Genomic DNA, 19276 nt, shown 5'->3' with positions numbered 1-19276 from the left:
GCTAAAAGGGCTGCTTAGCAGAGTTTATTGCCAGGATTTAGACATCTTCTGTAATAAATCTATAAGGCGTTCTTATTTCGCGGTATAGTCGTCCAAACCAAATCGAGTAAGACTATTATGACAAGTACAATTAGTCTTTGTATTGGGATTAAACGCCTCACTTTAGAAGGATGACAATATGACCTAATAATGAAATTGTGGAATATTTTTTTTTAATTTTTGTTTTGACATGTCCCCCCTGTATGTCGGAGCCCCGTATAATTGATACGACTGATACGGCGGTAGCTATGTCCTTGCCAATACACCAACAGATATTTAAATTGCGACTCCAACTACAACATAAACATCAAAAAAGGAATTATTAAATGCTTATATGATAGGGCCCAAAGCACCTACTCTAGTAAAAATGTATTTCAGAAAGAAAAAACCTGATAAAGGTCCTGACTAAAATTGACTAATCATTGCCTTATAAACAAAGAATTCCACAAGGTTAAGTAGAGAAACAACATAACACCACAAGCAATCCAGAAACACTCACAAGAAAGGACTTAAAGATACCAACAGTACCAGATGTAAAGGGCTTATTAGAAAAAAACAACCAACATACTGAGATCTATCCTATCCAAAACCAAACCCAGTAACACACAAGAAAAATCAAAAAATTGCATCTATAAAATACACTGTAAACAATCTCTACGTGGGAGAAACCGCAAGACCACTAATTGTCAGGATAAACGAGCATTAAACATACATCAAGAACAGAGACTTCGAGAAATCTTAGATATGCAAACATGCCTAGGACAACGAGAACAGACTACAATGGAAAGATGCATCAATAATCATGAAAGAAACAAACATAAAAAAAGAAAAGTCAAAAAAGCATTCCTCATCCTACTCAACGAAGAAAAATGTGTAGCAAACCTATTAGCAGAATGTAGCAGACTGTGGTTACCAATACTAAAAGAAGAAGTTAACAACAAGAATATAGCAGCAATAGCGAAGTAATATTGGAGGTACTATTGGACAAACAAGGAACCATTTTAGTGGAGACAGAGCAAAAATTAGGAAGATGAAAAGAATACATAGAGGAATTATTCCATGACCAGAGACAGGAAAATATATATGAATATAATCAGAGTAAAGACGAGGGACCCGAAATAACAAAGTCAAAAGTTATGCATGCGGTAAAGTGCATGAAAAATAATAAAACTGCTGGTCCAGGTGAAATACCAAGTGAATTGCTAAAACTGGTCAATGAAAAAAACATAGATCATTTAGTCCAACTACTAAACACAATCTATTCCACAGGAATCATTCCACGTAAAATGCTGACATCAACATGTATTTGTCTACCAAAGAAAGTAAATGCCAAAGAATGTAGTGATTATCGAACGATCAGTCTAATGTCATATAGCTTAAAAACGCTGCTAAAAATCATCCATAATAGAATACACGCTAAGCTAGAGATGGATATTAGTGATTCCCAGTTCGGATTTCGGAATGGAGTGGGCACAAGTGACGCACTATTTTCTTTTAACGTGCTGACCCAAAGATGTTTGGATGTTAATCGAGATCTTTATGTATGCTTTATAGACTACAACAAGGCATTCGATAAGGTAAAACATACCCGACTTACTTAGAGAAGTACTCATAAACAAGAATCTGAATGTGAGGGATGTAACATTGATATCAAATTTATACTACAGCCAACGATCAAATGTGAAAATTGGAAGAGAAGTGTCAGAAGAGGTGGAGATAAGGAGAGGGGTCAGGCAAGGTTGCATACTGTCGCCATTATTGTTTAATGCTTATTCTAAAGAAATCATACAAGAAGCTTTGGTAAACGAGATATAAAAGTGAACGGCATAAAAGTGAACGGAAGTTTAATTAACAAAATTAGGTATGCCGACGATACAGTCATAATAGCCGAAAACTTGGAAGACTTAGAAAGAATAATGAACAAAATAATAAGATATAGTGGAGAATACGGACTCTCTTTTAACATCAAAAAAACCAAATTCATGAATTAGCAAGAACAACAATACAAACGAAATATTAACGGTAGGCGGACAGCAGATTGAGAGAGTAAAAAGATATACTTACTTGGGAACGACAGTAACAGAAAATAACGATTATACTGCAGAAATTAGAGTCAGAATTGAAAAAGCATGTGACAACTTCGTGAAAATAAAAAAGATTTTATGCAGCAAAGATCTGACATTGGCCCTCAGAATAAGGCTAATTAAATGTTATTTACACAGTGTACTCTACTATGGAACTGAATTATGGAAATTAAACCGGAATACAATAAATCGACTTAACGCGTTTGAAATGTGGACATTTAGAAGATTGTTAAGGATCCCATGGGTAGATAGAGTCACGAATACAGAAGTGTTAAGGAGAATAGTCAGAAAGAGTGAAATGGTAAATGCAATAAAAGAAAGGAAATTGCAATATCTCGGACATGCGATGAGAGGCGAAAGATACAACATCTTGAGACTCATACTTCAAGGAAAAGTAGAGGGTAGGAGAAGCGTAGGAAGAAGACGCGTTTCCTGGTTGAAGAACCTGAGAGAGTGGTTTGGTTGCAGCTTAAGGCAATTGTTCAAAGCAGCTGACTCGAAGGTCAGAATAGCTAGGATGATTGCCAACCTTCGTCGCGGAGATGGCACTTAAAGAAGAAGAATGAGGTCGCAATAGCGAATAATAAATATAGCTTCGGGAATAGTTTGGTACGCAGTCTATTTTTACCTCAACAGCAACTATAGTGTAATAATTTAGTAGCTGTCAATAAAACTATATTTTACTCCTCAAATTTTTTATCATCGTCGATCGAGAAGAATCGAACACAGAGAATTAGAAACAATTCGAACTTATAATTACATTAGAATTTGTCCACATAAAAACAAAACAGTCAAAATTTGATATTCCGAGGGTAAAAACACCATCCTTAAATTTTGTTCAGCTATTACATGCTGTTACACTGAGAGCTTGACCTACAAGATCGGGGTCAAGCATGTCAATTTTGAAATGACATAACCAATAACAAGAACTTTGGTTATACATTTCACAGAATTTGTATGATAATATTTTTTGAAAACGATTTCCGGAGTGGAAATCGAAACGTCAAACATTAGTTAGTTAAAAATGTGATTTTTATTACAATCAATAATTGTGGCTTAATCCCATATAAACATAATATTAACCCATTATGACCTAGTGTTACTTTTATGTAACACATATTTTTTTTGTTAGTTAATAAGTTTTTGGGTTAAAAAAAATGTTAGTTTGTCTATTATTATACATTTTTAATAAAAATATATTAGCTTCTTTAATAAATTACAAAAAAAAATAACTCGGGTCATAGTGAATAATACTTCTATTGTTAATAGTTCTTGTATCAGTAATATTTCTTGTAATAGTAGAGATTACAGGGATCGGTACATATATTTTTTCATAAAAATTGTAATTGGGTTCTGTGATTTTATTTTTTTATTTTTTGATAATTAGATATTCACTATTTTTCTTCTTCTTCTTCTTCTTCGGCTTTTCCCATTATGAGTTCGCCGTTTTCGTCCTCCACAGCACTCTATTCTCCCAGTCACCTTCTCTGAGGTCTCTATCTATCATAGCATTTCCGACGTATGTTTTCCCTCTTGTGGCAGGTCTTCCTCTCCGTCTTCTTCTCGGCGGGTCCCAGTTTAATATTCTTTTCGGCCACCTATGCTCTGGCATTCTTTGTACATGCCCGTACCACTGCAGGGCTCTGTTTTCCAACTTTTTTGTAATTGAGCATTTTACTTCCATTCTGTTCCATATTTCCTCCGTTCTTATTCTATCCGCTCTTGTGATTTGTAGACATCTTCTCATAAAGTCCAGTTTAACTGTTCTTATTTTATTTCGTATTGTTGTTGTCATTGGCCATACTTCCGCTCCATATAGGGTAATATTCATCACTATGCTTTGAAAGATCCTCCTTTTGTTTTCTTTAGTTAGAGTGTTGTTCCATATTACTCCATGAAGTGCTCTTGTGGCTTGTTTTCCCCGTGCTATTTTCATTTCTATATCTTTCATACAAGTACCATCTCGGCTAATCATTGACCCTAAATACTTAAAAGACTTACAACTCTTAATAGTCTCTTCTTCTAAACTTAAGTTCAAATCTGCAACCTAGGGTCCAATACATAAGTATTCAGTCTTGCACATATTTATCTTGAGTCCCCAAAGTTCATATTCTTCCTTTAATTTCCTTATCATATATTCCATATCCTCCCTGTCTTGTGCAAAAATGACTTGATCATCTGCGAAAAGTAGTAAATGTAATATATTCTCTTGTACTGGTATGCCCATTGTTCCGCATTTTCTATACCATCTTTTCAAAGCCTGATCTATATATATATATATATATATATATATATATATATATATATATATATATATATATATATATGTTAAAAAGTGTAGGTAAGAGACCACATCCCTGTTTGAGGCCTTTTGTTGCGGTGATTGTTTTTGTTATTTCATTACCTAACTTTATTTGCACTTGTGTTTTTTTATACAGTCTTTGTGTTATATTCACCCATTTCTTGTTTCCTGGGCACGCTTCTTATACTTGTTTCCTGGGCACGCTATCGTATGCTTTCTCTAAGTCGATAAAGGTCATAGGTGTTTCAATGTTTTTTTCTTTGTTCTTTTCAATCATCATCATCATCATCAGTAGCTCGACAACCCTTTCTGGGTCCTGGCTTGTTCTAGGATTTTCCGCCATTCTGTTCTGTTCCTTGTTTTGTTTTTCCAGTTGGTAATCTTAAGTGTTTTCAGATCTTGTTCCACTTGTTCCATGTATCTAAGTTTGGGTCTTCCCTTTGACCTTCTTCCTACTGGTGTTTGTCTCATAATATGTTTTGGTGTTTCAGTTTCCAACATTCGTTCAACATGGCCCATCCAGCGCAGACGTCCGATCTTTATGGATGTTATGATCTCGGGTTCGTTGTATGCTGTGTACAGTTCAAAGTTATATCTTCTGCGCCATATGTCATTTTCCTTTACCCCCTTATATATGTGTCTCAGGATTTTTCGTTCAAATCTGCCTAATAGTTTTTCATCGCTTTTCGATAGTGTCCATGTCTCTGATCCATATACAAGGACCGGTTTTATCAGGGTTTTGTATATTTTGCATTTGGTGTTTCTTGTGATGTTGTTAGATCTTAGATGTTTAATTAGTCCATTATATGTTTTATTAGCGATATGTATTCTTCTCTTAACTTCTTCACTGACATTGTTATCTGCGGTAACTAGTGAACCTAGGTATGTAAAATTTTTCACGCTTTCGATGTTATAGTCTCCTATTGTCAGATTCTGTAGGTTTCTTTGGCCTGTCAATTTACTGACCTTCATGTATTTGGTTTTTATTTCATTAATGTTTAGGCCACTGTTTTTTGCCGCTCTTTCTATCGCATTAAATGCTTCTATCATCTCTCTTTCGCTTCTGGCTATGATATCAACATCATCTGCAAATGCCAATATTTGTACACTTTTTGTTATTATTGTTCCTCTGGTGTTGACTTTTGACTCCCTAATTATTTTCTCTAATGTGATGTTGAATAGAATACAGGATAGGGCATCTCCCTGTCGTAGGCCCGTTCTCACATGAATTAAATCTGTTAGTTCGTTTTGAATTCGAATTTTGCTTTGTACTTTAAGTGTTTCTTTTATGATATTAATGAGTTGAGTTGGAATATTTGTGCTTTATTGTTTTTGGATTTCTTTAGTGCTTTATTTATATCTTCCTCTGTGATTTCTGCTTCCTCAGTTATTATTGTCACAGGGTCGTATGAGATATACTCCGGCCTATTCTACTGCAATAATTTTGTGTAATGCTTTGTCCACTCTTTTGATGTAATTATCTGTATGGTATTTTTACTTCGTTTATTACTTCTGATGTTTTTTATTTTTTTCCATGCTTCCGTTGATCTGTTATACCCTATCGTGTTGTCTATGTCTCTGCACATTCTCTCCCAGTATTCGTTTTTCTCGAGCTTTATTCATTGTTTAACTTGTTGTCTAAGGGTAACATATTCTCCCCGTGTTCCTGGGGTTTTGTCGTTTAGCCATTTATGAAATGTACTTTTTTTTCTTTTGATCATCTCTTCTAAGCCGTCGCTGTATTTCTCCAAATCTGTATTCTTATGTTGTTCAATACCCAGCACTTCATTTGCCACTTTATTTATTTTTTCCTTTAGGTGTTGATACATTTCTGTTGGGGTCCATTCTTCGTTCATCTGTAGCATATTCTGTAGCCTATTCTGATATAGTGTTCGAGTACTAAATTGTTGCAGAAGTTCTACTTTATACCTCGTATTTGCGATTTTTTGCATCTCCTTATCTTTCTGGATATTGTCTTTTTGTCGTCTTCCCGTGTATATGAATTTTCCTAGCACTAATCGGTGGTTACTTGCACATTCTGCTTGCCTGTATACTCTTACATCTTGTATTATTGTTTTGCTGGCTTTTCTTGCTATTATTAAATCAATAATTGATCTTTGGTTTCTACTAGGTTCTTCCCATGTGTATCTATGTATGTTTTATGCTGGAATCTTGTGTTGGTTATGGCTAAATCGTATTCTCGACATATTTCGATTAGCCGACTTCCATTGTCGTTTCTAATTTCGTCTTCTCCGAATCGTCCCACTATATCTTCATAATCCTTTCCTATGTGCCTGTTAAAATCTCCAATTAGTAGAATATCTTCTTTTTCCTTTGTCCTGTCTAATACATCTTTTAGTGCGTTGAAAAAATCTTCCTTTTCCCTTATGGTCGCATTGTCATTCATTGCATATACTCCAACAATTATTGTTGGTTGTCCTAATATGTTCATCCTAATTTCCATTATTTGTTCATTTATTTGCTGGTAATCTTGTATGTATTTTCTCCATTTATTTTTTATTAATATTGATACTCCTTTTGCGGCTCTTTCATGTTTGCAAACTCCACTCCATATGTGTGTATATTTCCCTATAATTTCCTCTCCTTGATCTTTTTTTTTGTTTCGCTTAAGACTATTATATCTGTGCCTAGTCTTTCGATTTCTGGGATTATTTTATTTTGTTTAGATGCGATTCCTTGTATATTTCACGTTCCTATTCTTATAGTCCTTTTTCTTCGCCTAAGTCGTATATCCTTGTTTCCGTCCAAAATCCGAGGCTGTGTTGGATTGGTTTTTGCATAATGACTTTTTCCGAGTGTCAGGTAGCAGGCCCGGCGCCTCAACCCCCTATTCTTCGGAGGACCATCTTCCTATTCGTTAATCAAAAAATCGTTTCCATATTCAATCTAGGGTCGTTATCGGTAAATCCATCCAGGGTACTGGGAGAGAAATGGTAGGTTTGGATATGGACTGTGGTAGGACAATGGTTTCCTCGGTATGGTATTAGGAGATAAACCAAGGCTCGCGTGGGCAGGGGCGCATCCCTGAAGTATATCTGTCACCTATCGGGATCATAGATGAGTATCTACCCGCTACCCGCTACCTACTATTTTTCTATTTATAAATTTCCTAGTAGTTTTGTCAATTTTCTTAGTTATGTATTTAGGTATGACAATTAAGCTTAATTAACTTTTATGTAAATTTGACCATAATCACAACTTATAGTCGATGAAAAATAAAAATACTCAAAGTATAATTTTTTGAATCCCTAAAAAGTGTTCTAAAAAGGTTTCTTAAGTAAAATTCACATCTATTATTCCCATAGTGTATCTAAAACGAATAATTTAAACCTGTTTTTAATTAAGAATAACTGACACTTACTGGTTTTTAATAAAGTTTGTCCAAAATGTCATAAGAGTGCTACGGAATTGTTCATCAATCACACCAGGAAGAAAGGTAATATTCCACAAGTACATTAACTCTTCTCCATGTCCAACATGTTCCGTACCTTAAACATTAAGTGTTCCTTAAAACAAATCTATAAAACAATAAATATTAGTATAGATATATCAGACAGTTGCATTATTAAATAACTCTCTTCTCATTAATATAATCAACATTATTAATTAATTTATTACAATAAATGCCGATGTATTTCCGCTGTGTTGCTTGCTGCGCTTGAACAACGTCAAAAAAATGTCACTAATTCTAGAATTTAAGTAAGATGGCCCTTTACAACAGAAGAATAAGTTTTCAAATATTTTACCTGATATATTCAAGAATGGCTTTCCATATGCAAATTGGTACATATAAACTGGAACAAATTGTGAGGTCAGCTGTGCTTGTCGTGTTGTGGGATGAATGTAACCAGCATCACTATTATACTAAAAATACAATAAAATATAAATTCAATTAAGCGCATATGTTTTTTTAATAAAATTACAATAAACAATTAGAGAGCTTCAATAAGTAAATTATATTTTGAGTAACTGGTAATTACCAATAAAGTTACTGGTAAAGTTCTTGATCCAAAAGTTTAAACAGACCAAACAGATCAAATTTGATTTAATTTGATTTCTTTAAAATAATCTTTCCACATATGTGTCATATATTTAAAAACATATATTCTGTGTACAATAAAACTAACATAGACAGTCCGAGTAATATTTACCACTCCCTGTAATGATTCAGTTTTCTTAATTTTTTAACTTTTGACGGTTCTGTACCAAAATATTCCGTAGAGAGTTTTTACTTTAAGTATGTGTACTTAAAGTAAAAACTTAAAGTAAAGATAAGATTACCCCAAAAAACACCTAAAACCACTAAACAAAGAACGAAAAATAATAAAGTGAACGAGAATATCCAAAACTATAAACTAAATGACCAAAATGTCGCGGCCATGTTCAAAAGTAAAATTGAAGAAAAACTAGCCAAATTATCTAATTCACATAGTACTGACAACTTACAGGAAACTTGGAAACAATTTAAAGAAACCCTCGTGACGACAGCAAAAGAAACGTGTGGAATAAACCATGTAAACAGAAAAAAAAAGCAAACACGATGGTGGGACGATGAATTAAGAGCCAAAATAAAATATAAAAAACAGAAATGAAAAATATACTTAAACAAGAAAACAGAAAATAGTTACGAAGAATATAAACGACAAAGAAAGGTGGTGAAAGAAATGGTGCTGAAGAGAAAGAAGGAAGCCTGGGATGAGTTTGGAATGAAGATGGAGGCAGATAGCCAGGGTAACCAAAAATTGTTTTACAAGGCACTAAAGACGCTAAGAAAAGGTAAAGAAATAACTATGAAACAGCTGAAACGTAAAGACGGCACGCTGATTATCAGATCAAATGAGATTATGGAAAGATGGAGACAATACTTCAGCGAACTCCTAACACCAAGACAGCCGAAAGAGGAAACTGTAATGATAGAAGTAGAAGGAGAACATGGACAAGAAAATTATATTCAAATAGAAGAAGTCAAAAAAGCAATTAATAATACAAAGAGAGGTAAATCGGCTGGTCATGACAAAATCACTGCTGAAATGTTAAAGGCAATGGGACCGAAAGGAGTTGAATTTTTAACCAAAATTATGAACATGGCTTGGAACCGATGTACAGTCTCCGAAGATTGGAGAATTGGCATAATACTACCAATCTTTAAGAAAGAAGACCCAAGTTCTTGTGAAAATTATAGCGAGAATTAATCTACTCAGTATCGTCTCGAAAATATATGAAAGCATCCTAGAAAAGAAATTAAGACACATCGTTGAACCACATCTGGATGAAGTACAAAGTGGGTTTAGGAAAGGACACAGTACGCAAGACCATATATTTACGTTGAAACAAATAATTGAAAAAGCTAGAATAAAGAACACAGAAATATCTATGGCTTTTCTAGACATTGAGAACGCATTTGACAGAGTGTCCCAGGAAGCAGTTTGGAAAAGTCTGCAAAATAGAAATATTGACCATCAACTAAAAGGTGCTATCAAAAGTCTGTATCAAAATAAGAAGAGTTATGTACGTAAGGATAACTTGGAATCAGAGATGTTTGCAATAAACGAGAGTCTAAGACAAGGAGGTGTTATGAGCCCCACACTGTTTATATTGATTATTGACGACATAATTAAGGAAACAAAAGCAAGTATACACAAAGTACATATCGGATATAGTAAACTATGACCGGTTGGTATAGCTCAGTGTGCATTCGCAGATGACCTCATGTTATGCGCTTCCAACGAAAGGGACCCCCAGAAACATATAGATAGCTGGAATAATGAGCTGGCAATTAGAAACATGAAGATTAATGTTAAGAAAACCAAGGTGATGCTAATAGCGAAAACTAACCGAAATGTTAACATAGAAATTAACCAACAACTCATAGAACAAGTAGATGCATTAAAATTTTTGGGTTACAATAACATATCCAAACATATAACAATACAACATACAGAACACATCAACCAAAATCTTCCAGAGTTAGGCAATATATCAACACACAACCAAGTTGACACAGGGATTTTCAAAATTTAGAAACTTCTTCAAGAAGCCTAAGCCCTGGCTGTGCCAAAAACAAAATATAATCCTTATACTTCAACTCTTCCACCTCATATCATTACACAAATCAAAGCTCAAACGAAAAATGGTCAGAGAGTATAAAAGATTCAGAGACCCTCTTATCAAAACAGAATACAACAGACTCTCGGCGGTCATATGGTTGGAAGTGAACAGGCTGAAACAAAAACAGTGAATGTGTGTCACAGCCGGCCTTGACTACCGAGATGGTGCTGCATTCTGGAATAAACTCAAAGTCTTAACGAAACAAAAAAGTCAGCCACGATCTCATCTCATGGTTAATAACGTCATTCTCAACAATCCACAAGACGAGGCCGAAGCTTTCAAAAACACACTACAGGCCACTCCCATCTCCCCCAATAACCCCAATTTTAGCGAAAGATCGAAAAGAAATGCTGAGCGGAGAGTGGAAGATATATTCTACTACCTTCAGGTACATGATAGACCACATCCTCACGCAATGATGGCCCCTGTGACCGAGGACACCGTCAGACAGATGTGTAACCTTGGTAAAAACACATCTCCTGGCCCTGACGGCATTCACAGAATATAATCCCGTTGCTTACCAATATTATCAATGCATCCCTATCACTGAGTTACTTTTCTATTCCTTGGAACGTAGCCAGTACAGTCATGATCGCCAAAAAAGAGAAAACATTCACCAACCCTGAATCGTATAGACCTATTTCACTTTTGAGCACCCTAGATAAAGTCTATGAAAAGATCCTCAAGGAGAGACTCGTAGAATTCCTAGACGCTCACTTTGCAATTCCAGATTCCAATGCGGATTCAGGGCTGGTCACTCCACACAAAATGCATTGGTAGAAGTACCAACTTTCATTTCGCAATCAATTAATGAAAGGAAACACATCATAGGCATATTCCTAGACGTCCAGAAGGCATTCGACTAGGTCTGTCACATAGGCCTGATTGAAAAACTCCACCTCGCTGGACTGCCCACACCTTTCGTTAAATTAATCAATTCCTATCTCTCTCACCGGACGATCAGGATCAAAATAGCTGACTACTTATCCACTCCCTTTACTCCACAAGCTAGAGCCCAGGGCTCAATACTTGCTCCAGTATTATACACAGTTTACAATTGTGATATTCCCCGCCCACAGCAAGGATCGGAGTCCCTTCTATTATTCGCTGATGAAACCATCCTCACCTCAGGTTCTCACAGGGAGCGTGGGCAACAACGGTCTGTATTCGAGCGATCACAAAACTACCTTGACAGAGTTGTTAGATGGTGCAATAAATGGAGAGTGACCATAAATCCCTCCAAAACTCAAGCAATATTATTAAAATCTTCCAATTGTCGCGATGTCCAGGGCCGGATATCACTTTTAGGTGAAGACCTCATTTTCAGAAACTCGGTTCTCTACTTCGGAGTCCGCTTTACAAGGACTCTCAACTGGAAGGCCGACGTTCAGGAAACCTTAAATAGGATGAGACAGAGGTTTAACCTCCTGAAAGTGCTGTCCGGTAAACTGGGCGGAACATATTCAAAAACCTTGTTACACACCTACAAAACTTTTTTTAGGCCAATATTCGAATACAAGGCATGCGTCCATGTCTCTCTGAGGACCCATCAACTTAACGCCATCATGGCTACCTACCGCCTAACACTAATTAAGGACAGAATCCTATCCCTCAGCAGGAAGTATGTCCTAAGAACCATAGCTGGCTCGAACAACAGAGCCAAACGAACATTAAAGACTCCTTGCAACCACAGAAGGCAAATACTCACCAGGCTTCCCATTAGAAAAGTTCCGTTTCTTTGTTCCTATCACTTGGCTGGTAACCCCTGAAGTACCTGAACTGGCATGCTAGGCAATTCCTCTTGTGCGTTCCTAGATCTTCTTAGATCGACCACACAAACACAGCCACTTTTAGCTTCCCCCTGCTCCTTAGTAGTCCACTACTTCTTGACAACGACTTTATGTAATTGACGTTTATTCACACCCCACTACTCCGAAAAAAAAAGGAGTATCCCATTCCTTGAAGAGGCCCAGGCCTAAACAAGGTTAAAACTTTCATGTCATGCTAGTTTTAAATAGTTGATGAGAGAATATCGTACTGTATGCTTTAAATAAATAGTTTATAAAAATTAGAACCGCTCGTTTTATTGTTAAATACGTTACAATACATATAACTTACTTTTACAAACGCAGCTTTGTTTTGCGCAAATGGTACTTCGGTATAGATTTTCTTCCAATCTTGAACTACATCTTTTACTTCCTCTTCAATAACATTTAACTTCTTCGATATCATAAGTTCGGGATGCTCATCAAATTGTTGCACACTTTTCTCATATTTATCTTCAGCCATTGCTACAAATATATATATATATATATATATATATATATATATATATATATATATATATATATATATATATATATATATATATATATATATATATATCAAAAAACTATTGTATTAAACTTGCATAACGATTAAGATAGTATTATCTTATCAGCCAATTAAATTACAAGAAAGCAAGAATAACACACGATCCACAAGATTTGCATTATTTATTGTGCTTTTATACATTCTGACATTGATAAATAAAATAACATTTTTATTACAATAATAAGTAATAGAAGTAGTAACAATAATAACACAAATTAGTGACAATAAAATGTAATACTGTTCCGAGGCATAATCCTGTTTCTATGAGTTGTATGGTTTTAAAGTCTATCAGTAGGCTGCTAAGCTGGCTGTAGACCCCCGCCTCCTTTATCCGGGCTTGGCACTGGCAGCAGTTCTGTTGAGCTATTCTACAGAACTAATTCTATTATTCAAAAGAGGAGATAAAAAATAGCTAGAAAACTACACAGGCATAAATTTGTTAAATATTACCCTAAAACGTACAACTAAAATGTTACAAGTACTAATATAACAGAGGATAAGTTTAGTAGATGAATAACAGGATTTTCGTAGTGAACGATCGTGTACAGATGCAATATTCGTTAACTGAGATTGTTATAGAAAATTACTGAGAAATCACTAGAGTATAATAGACCAGCATTTCTTTGTCTGATTGACCTAAACAAAAAGAAAGCGTTTGACAGAGTAAGACTCAAAGATGTAATCCATCTTCTGTATAATAAAGAAGTTCTCCTAAATATTATAAAAACTATCAGAAACGTCTACCAAAACAACAAAATGGAAGTCAGAATAAATGGACAACTTACAGAACCTGCCTGTAGAAATAGGCAGACAAGGGGACTCATTGAGCCCTATGCTTTTTAATTTATTCATGGATGAAATCATCAAACAAAGGAAGAGGATACAGAATGGGAAACAAAGAAACAAAAATACTCTGTTACGTAGGCGACGCAATATTGATAGCCCAGGATGAAGACAGTCTGCAAAGACTGGTCCACAGATTTAACATAAGAGCAAAAGAATTTAATATGACAATCTCATTTCAGAAAACCAAAAAAAATAGTAGCTAGCAAATAACCAACTAGATGTAAAAAAGAAATTGATGGCATCAGTATTGAACACGTAATGGAAATAAAATATCTGGAAATTACACTATCCAGCTATGGAGACCTGGACAAAGAAGTGATAGATCAAGTACAAAAAGCAAATAGATTGGCAGGATGTCTTAACAACACTATATGGCGAAATAGACACATTAACACTGAGATAAAGTCAAGAATTTATAAAGCTAGTGTAAGACCAATAATGACATATACCTCAGAAACAAGACCCGACACAGCCATAATGCAAAGGCTACTGAAAACGGTAGAGATGAGAGAAGTACTGAGAAGAATAACAGGAAATACGCTGCGAGATCGAAAGATAAGTGAAGGCATTAGCAGAAAATGTAACACACCGTGTATAAATAAATAGTCACAAAATAGGAAAAAAGATTGGAATAACCACATACGCAGAATGGAGGAAACCCGTGTCGTCAAAATAGCAAGAGATAAGTCACCAATCGGCAAAAGAAGAATCGGACGACCGCGAAAAAGATGGAGTAACAACCTTTCATAGAGGTAATAATCCGCCAATAAACAAGCAGAATTGCTTATAAAGAGGAAGAAGAAAAAGAAGAAAAGGCAATACCATATTTTAAATACTCTTAAATTTTTATCCAGTAATCGTTTAAATTGAATAGTAGTAAGAGTTAGCATTTAGTGTTATCATTTTGCTGTCAAAAGGTATTTGGTGCAGGATTTACTCTTTCGTTTCACTTGACGAACCAGTTTATTCCAAACATGTAAAAGTTGCAATTTTAAGTGATATATATCTATTATATGTTTTTTTCAAATATGTCAAACTTTTTGTTTTTTACATTTCCACAAAATTTATTAGAATTTATTATCACTGCAGCTGTTTCGGTAGAGTAAATTTCTCCAATAAATTCAAAAACGCTTTTCTGGAGAGCAAAGGGCACTTTTGTGTGCAGATTACTTCAGCTTACCAGACTATATACGAGAAAAAAGTGTAATCTATTTAATCAAAAAGAAATTTGATTAATTGACGTTTTAATTGTTTACGAATTTATATTGCATGCATTAACAACTTACTTTACTTTACTTAATCAGTAGAACCTATTTTACCTTTCGGTGTTGGGCCGTTTACAATACAATTCATTAAATTATAATATTTGACAGTCTTCTGAGGTGTCCTAGCTCTTAACGAACTTTCTCCATTCCTTCCTATTGGATGCCATCTGTGTTGATTCCTGCCAAGTCTTACCCTTACTCTGCAGTATCTGCGAGATGTCACTGTTCCATTCTTTAATGGGTCTTCCTCTTCTGTTCTTCCCTATTGGTTTGGCGTCCCACACTCTTTTTACTTGTCTATTATTGTCCATCCGGGTTAGATGTCCGAACCATGCCAATTTTTTCTCTTTGATTGACTCGAGTATCGGTTTGATTTTGAGTCTTTCTCTTATTTCTTCATTTCTGATTCTATCAGTTCTTTTTACTTCTATCGTTCTTCTGAGGTATTTCATCTCTGCTGCCTGAATTCTGCTCTGATGTCTTTTGTTTAATATCCAATTTTCCGCCCCATATGTCACTGTAGGTCTATATATTGTTTTGTATATTGTCATCTTGGTCTTTGTTGATATTTCTTTGTTATTAAGGAATCCTCTATTTAGTGCTTGGAATAGTTTTCCTGTGTTTTCCATTCTGTTGTTAAGATCATCCTCGATGTCTCCTTTGTTGTTGATTACTGTTCCTAAGTATTTGTATGAATTTGTCTGTATTATTTTTTGTTGGTCTATCATTACTTCTATTTGATCTTCCGTCCCTTGTTTCCTTGATATTTTCATTATTTGAGTCTTCTCTTTGTTTACGTTTAAGTTGTATTTGCTTGCTTCTAGGTTCCATTTCTCTAAGTTGTATTTCAGTTTTTCTGCAGTTTCCGCAATAATTAATACTATGTCATCTGCAAATATACACATCTCAGCATTTATCATTTGCATTTTGTTCCAACCAATGCAGTATATCTTGAATGTTTTCTTACATTCTTTCACTATCTCATCTATTACATTTATGAATAGTACTGGGCTGAGACTTTCCCCTTTTCTAACTCCTTGGGTTGTTTCAAATGGTTCTGACTGTATATTTAACATTCTTACTGTATTTGTTGTTTTCATGTATATACTCTTTGTTGCTTCTATCAGTTCTTCATTTACTTGTTTCTTCTTTAGGCTTTCCCATATATCTTTTCTTTTGACTGAGTCGAATGCTTTTTCCATGTCTATAAAGCTCAGATGTATTTCTTTATTTTTCTTTAAGGCTTTTTCTATTACTTGTTGCATGGTGAATATATGGTCTTGTGTGTTGTGTTCTTTCCTGAATCCACTTTGTACATCCTCTAATTTATGTTCTATTTCTTTTCTAATTTTCCTTTCTATTATGGTTTCGTATACTTTTGCTGCTACACATAGTAGTAATATACCTCTATAGTTCCTACAGTCTCTTGTGTTTCCTTTCTTGTATATAGGTATAATTACTGCATTTGTCCATTCTCTGGGTATTACTTTTCTCTTCCATATTAGGTTATATATGTATAATAATTTTTCTTTTGCTTTTACTCCTATATATTTCATCATTTCTGGTGCTACTTCATCGTTTTCTGGTGCTTTTCCAATCTTTATCTTTCTTATTGCTTCTTCCAGTTTTTCTTTTTCTATAGTTTCTGGATTTTCCGTGTTTCTCATGGATACTCTACTGTTGTGACTTTCCTTCTCCATTGTATTCGCTTGATTTCCATTCAGTATTAGCTGAAAATGTTCCCTCCATCTTTCCATTATTGTATTATCGTCGTTTATTATTGTTCCTTCCTTGTTCATTATTTGTTTCAGTTTCGTTTCTTTGTTGCTTCTTAGGTTTTTCAGTGTTCTGTAAAATAATTTTACGTTTTCTTTGCTGTTTTCTTCCATTTTTTCCCCGAATTTTTCCCAACTTTTCTTTTTCTCTTTCTTAACTATCTCTTTAACTTTTGTTCTTTGTCTCTTATAATTTTCATATTTTTGTTGTGTTTTGTCTTAGATGTATTCTTTCCATAATTTCTTCTTTTCTTTTATTTCTCTTTTCACTTCATCGTTCCACCAAGATGTTTGTTTGCCTCTGTTGTTATTTCTTGTGGTTCCACATATTGATTTAGCTGTTTTTATCATCGCATTTTTAAATTTTCCCCATTCTTCTTCTATTGTTTCTGTTATTTCATGTTCATTGTCCATCTCTTTCTCTAGTCCTTCTGAGTATCTTATTCTCGTTGTTTCTTCCCTTCGTTTATAAATTTTTATTATTTCTTTGTATTTTCTGTTTATGTTCTCATTTCTTTTTATTTCTTTTCTTTTACTTTTGAATGTGGTTTCTAGTAGATAGTGGTCACTACCAATTTCATAACTCCTTTTTACCCTTACGTCTCTTATCCAGTTCTTCTCTGTTTTTTGCACTATAGTATAGTCTATAATTGATTGTTCGTCTCTTGATTTGACTTCTCTTGTGATCTTGTGTATCCTTTTATGTTGGAAGTGTGTGTTCATAATCACCAGGTTATTGTCTAGACAGAATTCGAGTAGTAATTTTCCATTTTTGTTTAGTTTGTCCTCCCCATGAGGTTCGATGACATTGTTCCATTTTTCTGTTTCTTTCCCCACTCTGCTGTTCATGTCTCCTGTGATAACAATTTTCTCTGTACAATCATTTATCACTTCTTATAATTTGTCCCAGAATTCATTCTTTTCGTTTTTTGTTGCGTCTTCATCTGGTCCATAACATATGATTAGGTTTGTATTGGTTTCCTCTGTATCCATATCTATGTTTACTCTTAGTATACGTTCGTTGTAATATATCCAATTTTTTATTTTGTTGATACTCTCCTTCTTTATCATGCACGCTACTCCTGCCTGAGCTCTCTTCGTTTCTTCCACTCCACTGTATATTAGTAACATTCCGTTTTCTAATATTATTGATCCTTTTCCTTTTTTCTTTGTCTCTGTTATAGCTACTATTTCAATGTTCTTATCTCTAATTTCTTCCCCCAGTTCTATTTCCTTCCCATTTATACCTCTCACATTCCATGATGCCATTTTCCAAATTGTTTTGTTCTTTTCTGTGTTTAAGTTGTACTTCAATTTGTTTTTACTTCCGTTTGTGTTATTATCTTTAGATCTGCTCATGTCCCTGTTCTGTGCCTGTTTTGTTTCTCGGTCCGTCATGGTGTTTTCTTCAGCTAGTTTTTTTAACCAGTTGATTCTGTATTGTATGTTATTTTTTCTATCCGGCTTGTTTTTTGATTCCATTTTCACTTATTGCCTTCTATAATTATGAAACCATATCCAATTTTTGTCCTTTTCCCATTAGTCTTTTCATCTGCTGCTATCTTCCTAAGATTTCTTTGTATCTCTATCTCTTTTAATGTTAGGTCACATTCTATATATACTCTATGTTGCTTATAGTTTATTAGTTTACCCTTGGCTTTCAGTATTTTTATTTTATCTTCGAATTTTTTACATTCGATAACACTTGTTTCATTTATCTTTTGTACCCTATTTATTTCTGATTTTACTCCCATTTTTGTTTCTATGAAGTTCTCCAGTTTCTCTACTTCTATTGTGTCAATTGGTAAGCCTCTCATTATTAGGTTATTTTTCTTCTTTTCTTTCTGACATGCTTCCAAGGCTATTTCTATTTTATCTATCTTTTGTTTCATCGTTGTCATTTCTTTCTTTATATTTTCATTTTCTCTTATTATTTCTTCCATTTGCAATTTGTATTCACTATTTTCCTTCCTAATTTCTTTTAGTTCCTCAATCATATTACCCATTGTATTTTTTATCTCTTCCAGATCCCTGTTTTTCTTTTTATTATCGCTTGCTATTTCTCTCATTAGTTCCATCATTTCGTTCTGGCTGCTGGTTTCATTCGTTGTTGGTTTCGACCTGTCTGGCGTTCGGCTCACTTTTCTGCTCCTGCTAAATATGTCTATCTCCTCTTTGCTTTTTCTTTTACCATATTCATCAACCTTACCATCCGCTATCTTTCTTCTTATTCAAATAATTAAAGTATTTATAAATATAAATATTATAAGTAACGGTTACGGATCTCGACAAGCGCCGCGCCTACCTCTATAGTTAAATTTTAGCAATTATTCTCGATCCTAACCAGTTTCGACTTCTACCACTTGTAAATACAAAAATACAATCAATATCAAAACAGCAAATAAATTTAGCCTTTATAATTCTGTATAGTTTTACCGAAACCTGAATAACAGACCTATTGTT

General features: G+C 34.5%; 1 protein-coding gene across 1 annotated transcript in view; it reads right to left on the bottom strand.

Annotated features, from left to right (window-relative positions):
• The window catches only part of LOC140437407 (juvenile hormone esterase-like), a 70533-nt gene that overhangs the window by 8078 nt on the left and 43179 nt on the right, over positions 1–19276 (bottom strand). The window contains exons 8-10 of the mRNA XM_072526919.1: positions 12673–12845; positions 8193–8310; positions 7808–7934 (exon numbers count right to left, since the gene is read on the bottom strand). Of these exons, the coding sequence (XP_072383020.1) occupies positions 7808–7934; positions 8193–8310; positions 12673–12845 (418 nt within the window). The remainder of the gene's footprint in view (positions 1–7807; positions 7935–8192; positions 8311–12672; positions 12846–19276) is intronic.

This window comes from Diabrotica undecimpunctata, chromosome 3, assembly GCF_040954645.1.
Source record: "Diabrotica undecimpunctata isolate CICGRU chromosome 3, icDiaUnde3, whole genome shotgun sequence".
NCBI lineage: Eukaryota > Metazoa > Arthropoda > Insecta > Coleoptera > Chrysomelidae > Diabrotica > Diabrotica undecimpunctata.
Note: the sequence above shows the minus strand (reverse complement) of the source record. Positions and strands in the feature narration are given on the sequence as shown.